The sequence below is a fragment of the Anabrus simplex genome, chromosome 11 (genome assembly GCF_040414725.1).
Source record: "Anabrus simplex isolate iqAnaSimp1 chromosome 11, ASM4041472v1, whole genome shotgun sequence".
NCBI classification, from domain to species: Eukaryota; Metazoa; Arthropoda; class Insecta; order Orthoptera; family Tettigoniidae; genus Anabrus; species Anabrus simplex.
Genome location: NC_090275.1, coordinates 54871418 through 54884055, shown reverse-complemented (window position 1 = coordinate 54884055; position 12638 = coordinate 54871418). Strand labels below are relative to the sequence as shown.

The 12638-nt window shown below is 37.6% G+C and overlaps 1 protein-coding gene across 8 annotated transcripts in view; it reads left to right on the top strand.

Annotated features, from left to right (window-relative positions):
• Positions 1 to 12638, top strand: part of ZAP3 — a 491484-nt gene that overhangs the window by 405102 nt on the left and 73744 nt on the right. For all 8 annotated transcript variants that reach the window (XM_067155237.2, XM_067155235.2, XM_067155234.2 and 5 more), the window contains 2 exons: positions 1565 to 1684; positions 8644 to 8820. In XM_067155237.2, coding sequence (XP_067011338.2) covers positions 1565 to 1684; positions 8644 to 8820 — 297 coding nt within the window. The remainder of the gene's footprint in view (positions 1 to 1564; positions 1685 to 8643; positions 8821 to 12638) is intronic.

The window sequence follows — 12638 nt, the reverse complement described above, 5'->3', positions numbered from 1 at the left end:
TAACAGAAGTAAAAATGATGCCACAAATGAAACAGAACAGAAGCAGGCCCATTGTCTGTATACCCTTGTATAATGACATGTGACTGTAGACAAATGTAAGCAAAGTGATTTGGAACATTTCATTCTTCTTATGTCGTTATATAATTATTTACCTGCATATCTTTGTCCACCTCCTTCAGCCAGTGGGGATGAGATTTTCATTTGTTCCTAGAAAGTGTAAACTGGAATTATTTAATTATTACTCTATTATTATTATTATTATTATTATTATTATTATTATTATTATTATTATTATTATTATTATTATTATTATTATTATTATTATTACTTACCTCAATACATCCAATTATGGAGTACAGTTACACAAGCCAGCCTCTGTTCCTTAGGCTTACATCTTTTCGTTTACATTGTAACCAAAAGTTTTTCGCCTCGCACTCCTTTTCAGCCATTCTTCTGCTGGGATATTCCGCGATGCAGCAGGTTCTTTTTTGGACCATCTCTCAACCCCGCAACTTTCCTTCTCAAGATGGTTCTCTCCATTACTTCCTCTGGTATAATATCATTCTCCTGCTTGTCGTTGTGCACCTTCTTCAGCCAGTGGGGTTGAGATTTCCATTTTTCCTGGAAAGTGAAGTGTTCTTGTGCCAATCTCTCAGGGTTCATTCTCTTTAGATGACCATAAAAGGTTTCTTAACGGTGGTGATCTTTTCGACTCTCGCATACAGTTCCTCACTTAACCTCTGGTGGAAGACACTTTCTTAGAACCCAAAATATTTCTGAGAAACTTCCTTTCCCTTTTCTCATTCGACATATCTTCCATTTTTGCTAGTGTTTCTGCAGCATATAGGCATGCTGGTCTGGCTACTACACAGTAGTTTCTCAGTTTAGCCTGATAGCAGATGGATTTTACTCTGTATCATGGCTCATCTTAAATGCCAGTCCGATGTTCTTTGCTCTTTCCCCCAGTGTTTCCTTTTCATTGTCACTGGGGTTAATGATCTCACCAAGGTATGTAAATTTCATGGTTCTCCGGACAGTCCCATAGGCCATCTGAATGCTGTGAGTGGAGTTTGTCTGTTCTGAATCCATATGATTGGTCTTTTCAAAGGAGATCCATAAGCCTGTTTTACCAGCTTATTATTATTATTATTATTATTATTATTATTATTATTATTATTATTATTATTATTATTACTACTACTGTATTATTTTGACATTGAAGGCCTACTCTGGGCGGCCAGTGAGAGGTATTAATCACACCTCGGTAGCAACAGTGTAGGTGGGTCAGCAGCAAGCAAAACAATAGTTCTGGTAAATGTTTTAGGTCCACGATAAGGAAACTCCTAGAAGATGGAGTCTGATTAACAATGGACCAGGTGCCCAGAATGATATAGAATTCAAAACTACTAGAATCTTCTGTGGGTCTTTATAAAGAGCTATCAGACTGCATAGTGATTTTAGTTGTAAAGGACCCTGATAACTCTCCAAATTATTGTTGTTATTATTATTATTATTTCATAAATAAGATATGCACAAACCATATTCTCTGATTGTTATTTTGCAGGACAAGGAAGTTGAAATGGGTGGATCAGCTCCACGAATCCTTTGTCTGGACGATTACTTCATGGTGGAAATGGAAAAAGAAGACAAAGATCCAGAGACTGGCCGCAAGATAACCACCAAGGTGAGTAATCAACTTGTAGACAAACTTAGAATTATTTAGTCTTTGAAGTGTTGGCTTCTGTTATTACTGTTATGACGATATTTTGACATATACCGCTCAGAAGTTGTACTTAATATGTATATTAGCTGTTTTTCTCTTTTATGATGCTTCAGATTTAGCCATTTTTTTTTGTTTACATTTTGGTTTCATTTGTTGGATTTTCCCATCTTAAGCTAATAATCACGTATATCTCTCTTAAACAACAGTTACCACCAATAGGCCTACCTTTTCCATGATTTTAAGATTTTCTAGACCTTATTTGTTTTTTAATTTACAGCATTGAAACACCAATAATATCCATCTCTTTATTATGGTATCCCATATTCATTCTTCTTTTCCTGGTCCCATGACATTCCCTATGTAAAATAATATGAAATACATTGTTTAATGTAAAATAATATGAAATACATTGTTTAATACACCCGCAATCCCTTTAAAGACGTCCTCTTTCATCGTGTGAACATTCAAAAAAATATATTTTAAAGAGTATTGAGAAAATCTGCTTAGCATTTCTATTTTACTGTTAGCGCTTGCATGTCTATGACTTGTTGGAGTCTATGATGGGTGGATACAATAGAGTGGAATTTGGCCCTTTCAGTATTTGCGAGGCTCTGTACAGAGTCTGGCCATCTAGATGAAATGGAAAGCTTTCATTATTGGAGAAATTGCAAATTATCTGCAACAAATGAAAACTTTAGGGGCTAATTCGTATTATAGTGTATTTTTTGTATTTTTTGATTTCTCAGAAAGGAATTAATGTATGTCTATTAATATACTTTACTTCATCTTTACTTTTATTAACCTGGGAGAGGGCGTGCGGTCAGCCTGTATTACCGAGCTCGATAGCTGTAGTAGCTTAAGTGCGGCCAGTATCCAGTAATCGGGAGATAGTGGGTTCGAGCCCCACTGTTGGCAGCCCTGAAGATGGTTTTCCGTGGTTTCCTATTTTGACACCAGGCAAATGCCGGGGCTGCACCTTAATTAAGGCCACGGCCGCTTCTTTCCAATTTCTAGGCCTTTCCTATCCCATCGTTGCCATAAGACATATCTGTGTCGGTGCAACGTAAAGCAAATAGAAAAAAAAATTCTTTATTTATACATTTACTTTTTCATTTGTGCATTTGTTGTCTTTTTCTCTTTTTTTAAGAGGGTTATTTCTTTTGCATTTTATACAGTTTATTTCAGCAACATTGTCTGTCTTACTCAATGGCTGAATGGTCAGCATTGAGGCATTAGGTCCAGAGGGTCCTGGGTTCGATTCCCAGGAATTTCAATCTCGAGTGATTAATTCATCTGGCTCAGGGACTGGGTGGTTTTTTTTGTCCCAACACTTGCCTCTTAATATTCAGACAACACACCACACTACTAACCACTACAGAAATACGCAATAGTGATTACATCCCTCCAAGTAGGATTGGCGTCAGGAAGGGCATCCGGCCCTAAAACAGGATCATATCCACATTTGCGACTCAGTTCGCACCCATGACCCCACAGGTGTGGCAGAAGCTGTAGAAAAGGAAGAATAGATTTCAGCAACATTGTCCCTGTGGCATACTGAGTTCCTGACATTTATTTTACTACTTATTCCTGTATTTTCGTTTTTAAAAAATTCAATTAGCGGATTGTATCATCATCAGAAAGAACAGAAAAGAATAATTAAACTTCTTGAGAGCATTGAAAGGGAGACGACATGGAATGAAGCACTAGCAAGAGAACAGGGCGCATTTCGTTGGAGGCTTTTTGAAGATGTTATCAGACAAAATTCCGCAGGTGTTTCGGAAGAGGAAGCAGATGAAGATGTTTTTGAGGCCAGTGATCATAATGGGGAAACTGACGTTTCAGCTGAATCTGAGGATGACAGTGAAGTGCTGCAAGTAGTCAGCCCTGTTGTAAGCCCTGCTAGTGCTTTGTTTTGTGTCTCCTCCTTATCGGCGCACTTTCCTGTTCTTTCTGATCCATTATGAAGTCAAAGATACAATCCGCTAACTGAACAAAACAATGGAAATACAAGAAAAAGCAGTAAAATAAAAGTCAGAAACTCGGTAATCCGCAGGGCGCATGCGGACGAAAGCACTTTCAACCTCCGCATTAACACAATCATTACTGAAGGATTAATAATGCTGTATGTGCTACCCAATACCTCCTAGTAGGATATGATTGGGGTGAGAGAACCATACAACAATAACAACTGGCGAACAAACAAATACTGCTGCTGTCAAAACGATGACAGTTTGCTGCTTCCTGGATAAAGATAATGTTTATACTGGATTAGTTCTTCATGCTAAAATGGAGAAATAGTAAAATTAAAATAGACCACCCCCTCCAAATTCATGGTCCTATTTAATATCCGATCTCTTGAGTATGTTATGCATCCTTCATTTTGAGGATTATATTTGAAAAATATGCCTTTTCTAACTTGTGTAATTATTCAGGCAATCTCTTCTCTATCCTAGTGATGTTTCAGCCATATTCAGTAATTTAAAAATCTGTCGGCTTCAGGTTTTGAAGTACTATTACAATATTACTATCCGTTTTCTGGATGGCTAGTTAAGATTTTTCTGCAGGGGACAACAAAAATGTACGTGTTAAGCGAGAAAACGTAGTACAGAATATACAAATTAAAACAATCCAACAGGGATATGGAAACACTACATATGATTTTTTACGACATGAAGGCATTTCAGGTTATAAACTTCATTTTCCTTGTCCGTATTGAAGATCTACTTGTGATACAATTCCTTTAGTTTTGCCCATTGCCACCTTTTCAATACAATAAAAATATAGTGCAAACTTACATATTTATTATGATGTTTATGTGGTACATGTTTCGCTCCTTTTCGTGAGCATCATCAGCCAAACTATCATTAATCTAAGATTGTATAAGATCATAAAACAATTCTTTTGGTAGACAAAAAGTGTTAGCTTAAGACATATTTTTATTGTTGTGTGACTTTTAATATGTTATAAGATTATCAATTAGTTTTATAGGAGCAATCTTGAACCAAAAGAATTATTTTATGATCTTATACAATCTTAGATTAATGATAGTTTGGCTGATGATGCTCACGAAAAGGAGCGAAACATGTACCATATAAACATCATAATAAATATGTAAGTTTGTACTATATTTTTATTGTATTGAAAAGGTGGCAATGGGCAAAACTAAAGGAATTGTATCACATGAAGGCATTTTACGTCGTGTATCCGCGGGTACGGCGAAAGCTACTGTATATCTGCCATTTTTCAAGATGTGAGGAAAGTAGTAAAAGGTGTGAGAAACACGAGAGAACAAATACGAAAACCCTTTCTGCTGGGACTTATAAAATAACAAGTGCACTGAAAAGTGTGAAAAACTTCACACAACAAATATGAAGACATATGCACGGGGGCCAATTAAAATATCAAAGTACAGTAGAACCTCGATAATTCGAAATCGGTTAATTCAAAATCCCGTCTAATTCGAAGAAGCTCTCGTTCCCGGAAACAGGAGATACAGTTTTGCATGTTATTTAAATTGTTTAATTTGAAATACGGATAATTCATAATTTGAAGTACCGTACAATGTCGGCCCCATTATCGAAATTCAGACTTTTAATTCAAAACTACCTTTACATTTTAATACAATGGTATGTTGCAGAGTAATTTAAATTCAAAATTTATCCGCGTCTTCCGGAACGTGCAGGGGTACCTTTGTGCACTTTCACACACTTTGGTGTGTCTACAGTGTTCGAGTGAATTCGGAATTCTTTTGTATTTAACATTTTTAAGGAATGCTGTAATATCACGCAGCAGGCAGTGTGCGGAGAAACAGAATCTGCAAACACTGGCAATGCCGACAGTTGACGAAACAGCATGGCTCATATAATCAATTCATAGGCACTGAACAATATTGTCATTGCCGATGAAACTGCATTGCTTTCTTTTAATGCCGAGCCCAAACGGTCTTATGGTTTTAAAGGAGAAAGTGCCAGCCGGGAAATCGTACAAGGGTGGTGGTGGGGGTCATTGTACTGTGTTGCAATGCACACGGAAGCGAGAGAATTCCTCCCCTCATCATAGTAAAGTTCGATAAGCCACAATGTTTTAAGGACGTCAGGCACTTTCCGAGCAAGTGCAAGGCATCTAAAAATGCAAACGGTAGAGTAATCCAAAAAATAATGCACTTGCACAGGGGAACCAGCATAATTTATCCTCGTCTTTGAATCGTGTGATTTTTTCTCTTTCGTTGCGTGAGGTTATATTTGTCAGTGATTTATCCAAGTGCATTATTTGAATATTGTAAATGCACCTTGTTGGATACATTTCAGAAATAGTTTCTTCCATGGCATTTGAAAGTTTAAACTGTGAATGAAGGTGATTGCATGCATTAATGGGTTAGAATACTTCATGACACGGCAAGTGTTAACATTTCTGAAGTATGAGAGAAGTGCCACGGCGGGAAATTGTACAAGGATAGTGACTGTATTGTGTTGTAATGCAGAAGGAAGTAAGAGACTGTCTCCCCTCGTCATAGGAAAGTTCGATTAACCACGATGTTTTAAGGGCATCGGGTACTTTCTATGCAAGTACAGGATATCTAAAAAGGAATACAGTACAGTAATCCACTGAATAAAGCACTTGCACATGGGAGCCAGCATAGATTTCTCCTCGTCTTTGATCGTGCTTTCTTTTCTTTCTCTCATTCGTTGCAAGAGGTTATGTTTGTCAGTGAGTTATCCAAGTCCATTATTTGAATACTCTAAATGCACCTTCTTGGATGCATTTTGGGAATAGTTTTTTTTTTTCTCATGGCTTTTGAAAGGTTTAAACTGTGAATCAAGGTTAACTGCATGCAGTTATGGGCCTTAAAATATTTTGTAACGCGGCAAGGGTTGGCACTTCTGATTTACGAATTGGTGGTTAATTCAAAATCACATAATTCGAGTCCGATTTTTGAGTCCCAACGACTTCGAATTAACGAGGTTTTACTGTATTATTGCAGATCACTCTCTTTCTAAAACAAATGTTGGTAGAAGCCTTTTATTTCAGAGCAATGGGTTACATTATTTTCTGAGACAATGAATTGGAGTTTACACTCAATCACGTGCGACTGGGGGGAATAGGAGGGATGGCTTTGGCTGCCATTTTTAAAAACTTTGACCAGCTGAGTGATCGAGTCGAAACTGAAAGATGCGCGTTCAATATTTGCAACCTCTGCTTGCTTTAAGACGCAGACGCCAGTCCACTTTCTGGCGGATTTTAATTTTGTCTTCATCAGTGAGGAATTTTATGACTTTGTCCATATTCATAACTAGACTATCACAAGACAAATATGCACCACGCTAGTCAATTTCACACGATTAGGTTCTTAATCCAGATATTGTCTACCGTATCGGTATCACGCGACAAAACTTCACTGTGCAACTCAACACAAAATACATTTGTAACTTCTGAATGGAATGCAGAATACAAGCACAAATAGGCTCAATGTGTTATTCAGCAATCTTGCTGCTAACCGGCAAGCAAAACTGAACATTTCTGAGGCTAACAGCTTGCTCCCCGAAGGTGCAAAATGTCCTGTGAAGTTGAGGTATTCGAGATCTTCTCCCATAATCACACAACTGTGATGACGGCTCTTACCCAAGTTGGAAATCACTCGGGATGACAAATGACAATTTCAGGTCTAGGAAAAATGTGATCTACTAAGCGGTATTAGCGAAAATTCATGACACGATAAATGAGGTATTTTTATATGATTTAATGCGATGTGAATCGGGACTTCGAATTTACGACATGCTGAGCGAGAAAAGGTTTTAGTGAGGAACGCACTAATGAGGTTCCACTGTATACGTTACTGACACCGCACAGACCAGGTATAACGGGATCCATTGTTTGAGGAAATGTGGTATTTCAGTTAATTGTAATCCAAGTTTTTCTTCATTAAATTCTGGAAAGAGGAATATTTGGATATACACAATAAGTACTTCCACATCAATGCTGAACAGAGGTCTGGTTACCTTACCTTCTAGCAGACTTAATCTTACTCTTATTCTGCCACTGCCGAGTACCACACCTTGCTCAGGTTACAGATGCAAACTGCATCACACATGAGGTCTTGGCCCAGTTTTACAGCAGGATGCTCTTCCCAACGGCAGCCTACTATGGAGAGATTTATTCACTGTTGCATGTTTCTGTGGTAGTTTGTAGTGTGGTGTGTAAATGAAGACGAGTGCTGGGACAAACATTGACACCCAGTCTCGTAGTTAGAGGAATTAACCAGGCATGGTTAAAATCTCCAATGCCGACCATTGAGCCAAAGTTGGACATCTAGTCGAATAAGATACTGAGCTTGATGGATGCAGTTGCTTAAGTGAAGTCAGTATCAAGTATTCAGGAGATAGTGGGATCGAACCCCACTGTCGGCATCCCTAAGATGGTTTTCCATGATTTCCCATTCTTCACACCAGGCAAATGCCGGGGCTGTACCTTAATTAAGGCCACGGCCACTTCCTTTCCACTCTTTAGCCCTTTCCTGTCCCATCGTCGCCATAAGATGTATCTGTGTCGGTGCGATGTAAAGCAACTTGTAAACAAAACAAAACAAACCAAGAAGATACATAAGGTTGAAATTGACTCAGAGTTTTCCTTAGTGAGGTCAAATTAAAATGTCTTCTACATGGTAGCTGAAGCATTGTTGTTGTTGTTGTATGTTATGTCATAAATATCCAAACCAAAATTATGTTAATTTTATAGATGTTTAGTTCTTCAAAACTTGTAACTTCTAAACCTTGCTGTTAAAGTTTGACATATACAGTGATTTTCTGTGTCTTTGTTTATTCATTTTGATGATAAAGAACCTAATATATTATGAAGGATTATTAATATATCAGAGAATTAAAGTTGTGAAGTCTTTGAAATCACTATTGCTCTGTTTTCTATAGGTGATGGAGTATGAATATGAAGCTGGCATGGATAAGCATTACCGTAGTTCATTGGTGAAGGCTTTCCGCAAGACTGTGATAGATGGTTATTTTCCATTTATTATTGTGGACTGCATCAATGATCAAGTCAAACACTTTGAAGAGATGTGGAGTTTTGCCAAACAGAAAGGCTTTCAGGTTAGTAAGCACTGCCTTTGATTTGGTTTTTAATGTACTACTCAGTAGTGTTGAGATCTAAAATTGCTGCTTTGTAGTTCGGCAGTTTTGTTACGTTTCTGTTGTAACCATTTTGCTGTTATTGTGCTTCGTACATTGATTGCTAGTTGATTGCTTTAGCGGTATTCTTATTTGCTTGTTTTATATGTTATTGTCCTTATTGTCACCAATTTCCTTTTTCTAGCTTTTGTTGGGTTGAGACTTAAATTGCACCTAACTATCTTCATCTGTTTAACCACCATTGCTGCTCCTCATGTGCGTTCTAGTGTAGGTCTACCTTTTGTTCTCTTTCCTTCAATCTTAGCCTTTAACACATTGGAGACGGCCATACTGAAATGTGCTACCCTCCAGAAATCGCAGGGTTTTTAATGGTTTTTGAAATTTTTTCAGTGCTATGGTAGACCATGATTATAACAACTTTTGGAATATTTAGAAACATCACACTATCTTCTACAGAAAAATAAGTTTTAATTATCATAATACTCCAGCAATTTTTAAATATAAATTTACGAATATAACAAGTTTTACAAAGGAAAAAATCTGACGCTGCAATGGATGCCAGTTCGGTTAATATTTTGAAATCCGTCTAACATTGTAGACACATCTACTGAAACACACTAATACAGGTTCTAACCTAATTAGTCATTTGGCACTGGTATCCTTGTTTACAACCAGTGATTTGCTTCCCCACTGTTCATTATTTGACGACGGGGTTGCATCGAGTTGCTGCAGGTTGTCATCTGCATACGGGAAACACCCACATTCTTATGACGCGGTATAAAGCAGTATTGCAGAACCCACTTCAGTAAGCGGGATAAAACTACGTTACACATCACGCCAATTTGAAATTAGCTCATTATCTACATTTACCTGCCTCAGGCGCCAAAATCATTATGTTTGCAGTACTTAGTGTATAATTGTTATCCTCGTCCTTATTTTCAGAACTCATGTCTTCCATAAGAACATTCATTATGGATTTGTTGTTGAAATTTCATACACTAATAATACAGGCATGCTAAATATTCACAAGAATTACACAGACAAGCCTGCCTCTCGAACACACACTCTTCCTGTCCGCATGTACTGTACATACTTTCCCGCCCATTTCACAGCTGAGAGTCAACAACGACGCAGCCCTAGGTTATGTAGGAACGTGGCTGTGTTATCAATGCCCTGAAAGAAGAGCATCCGACTTATGTTCTTAACTAGTACATTTTATGCGTATAGAAGCATTCAACTTTATCCTAGTGAAGTCACAGCTCACTGAAATGGCAGCTACTATTTTTAGCGACATTGAAAACAAGTCAAATGTCCATAACATAGACAATTATCAACTGCAGAAAATTGTCAGTATAGTTAACGAAGTTTTAACGACAATCATACAAGTTAAGCAACATTGAATCAATGCAATTAGCCAGATCTCAAAAGTTTTTTATTTTTTAAATAATTTTAAAGGATGTTCACCAGGTGAGTTTCGTCAATGAAATGTTAGACTTAGATAGATTTTAGACAAATATGTTTTAACTTAGACATAATTTTATTGTTATATGACTTGTAAAATATTATAAGATTTGTCAGTTAGTTTTATAGGCATAATCTTAATCCAAAAGAATTATTTCATGATCTTATATAATGTTAAGTAAATAATAATTGGCTGATGATGCTCACGAAAAAGGAGCGAAACATGTACCATATAAACATCTTAATAAATATGTAAGTTTGTACTACGTTTTTATTGTATTGAATAGGTGGTAATTAACAAAATTATAAGAATGTGTATCACATTGAAAACATGCCCACCGGGCGAGTTGGCTGTGCGCGTAGAGGCGCGCGGCTGTGAGCTTGCATCCGGGAGATAGTAGGTTCGAATCCCACTATCGGCAGCCCTGAAAATGGTTTTCCGTGGTTTCCCATTTCCACACCAGGCAAATGCTGGGGCTGTACCTTACTTAAGGCCACGGCCACTTCCTTCCAACTCCTTGGCCTTTCCCATCCCATCGTCGCCATAAGACCTACCTGTGTCGGTGCGACGTAAAGCCCCTAGCAAAAAAAAAAAAAAAATTAAAAAAAAAAAACCAAAAACATGCCCATAGATTCTCCGAGCTCCGTCAGCAGCAATGAAATCGCGCGCCTGTAGTTTCTACGAGCAGCGTCTCCAATGTGTTAATCATCTGCTTCGGTATCCTTCCATCTTCTTAACATGTTGGACCATCGCAATTATTTCTATCCATTCTGTGAAAGCTTTTCCTCTCTGATTTCCTTCTTGACACCCTCTGTCCTTTCTTGTCTTTTGTAGCGTACAGTACAGCTTCATTTATAAGTATTAGAGGAACCTGAATAAAAAACCCTGCATAAGTGTGAAATACGTTAACTGAAAAGTGTACCTTTCTAACAATATACAAAGAAAAAGCACAGGAGTGTATAGCAATGAAAATTATATTTTTGTGGTAATACAAATTCATAATACAGTAGAACTCCGCATTAGCGAGTACGGTATATAACGAGAACTCCGTTATAGCGATAATATATTTCTATCCCTTCAAAATTCCTTTATTAAACTGTGTGTCGTCCTTCGGTTACAGCGAGAGACCTATCACTGACGCATCCGTTATTACGAACGATTAAGCGCGCGCGATTTTTCCGTTCCCAATATTTATGCACCCCGGTGATTATATTGCATGCGATCGATTACCTTCGGTATCGTTTCCTCCCTATGTCCACTAGCGAGTTTTCTCGTCGACATTCGAAGGCGATGTCGGAGTCGATTAGTAATACCCGTCGACTGCTGTTCCGTAAAGAAAATTCAAAATGAAAGAGGACAATTTCGTAATAAATGCGTAAATAACGTGTCTAATAACGGTTGTTAACTCGTTAAAAGTAAAGGCTGACTAAATGACCGCTTAATTTCAAGGCTAAATACTGCAATTTAGTAAGAATGTGATGCACCTCGAGCTATGGTAGAGTACATAATTGATTTCAGAGGTTAGCTTATATTTTCTCGCGTCTGGATAAATAACGGAAAAGCTATTATGAACATTTATAGCGGGAAGGTTATTTCTCTGCTGGCGCTTGAAGTGTGTTTTCATCATACATATAATACGGATAAGTTAGGATAGGTGACGCTGTTTGAATAAGAAAACTGAAACGTTTGCTACAAAATGCGATCGATCATCTTCGGTACGGTACAGTTTTCTCACTATGTGCATTTGCAAGCTCTCTCGTCGACATTCGTAGGCGATGTTGGAGTAGATTAGTAATGCCCGTCGACTGCTATTCTCTAAAAAAATGTCTAAATGTAAGAGGATAACACGTTTTCGTAATAAATGCGTAAATAACGTGGCCGATAGCAGTTGTTAACTCGTTAAAAATAAAGACCGAGGTAAACGATCTTTTAATTTTAATATTACATACGGAATTAAGTAAGAATGTGATACACCTCAAGATATGGCAGAGTACGTCACTGATTTCAGAGGATAGTTCATATCTTCTCGCGTCTAGTTAAATTTCAGAAAGGCTATTTGCATGTAAATTTTTAGCGGGGAGGTTATCATTTCTCTACATGTGTTTCAAATATGTTTTCATGGTACATATACGGTTAGGTTAGGTGACGCCGTTTGAAGAAGAAAACTGAAGTGTTTGCCACAGAAACCTCTGGAGTGATACCGTATTTTTCCGAATCCAAGACGAGGTTTTTTTTCTCTCTCAGAATCTTATGCGAAAACTCAAGGGTTGTCTTGCATTCGCGGCCTGAGAGTAAGTTAATGGATACCACTGGCAAC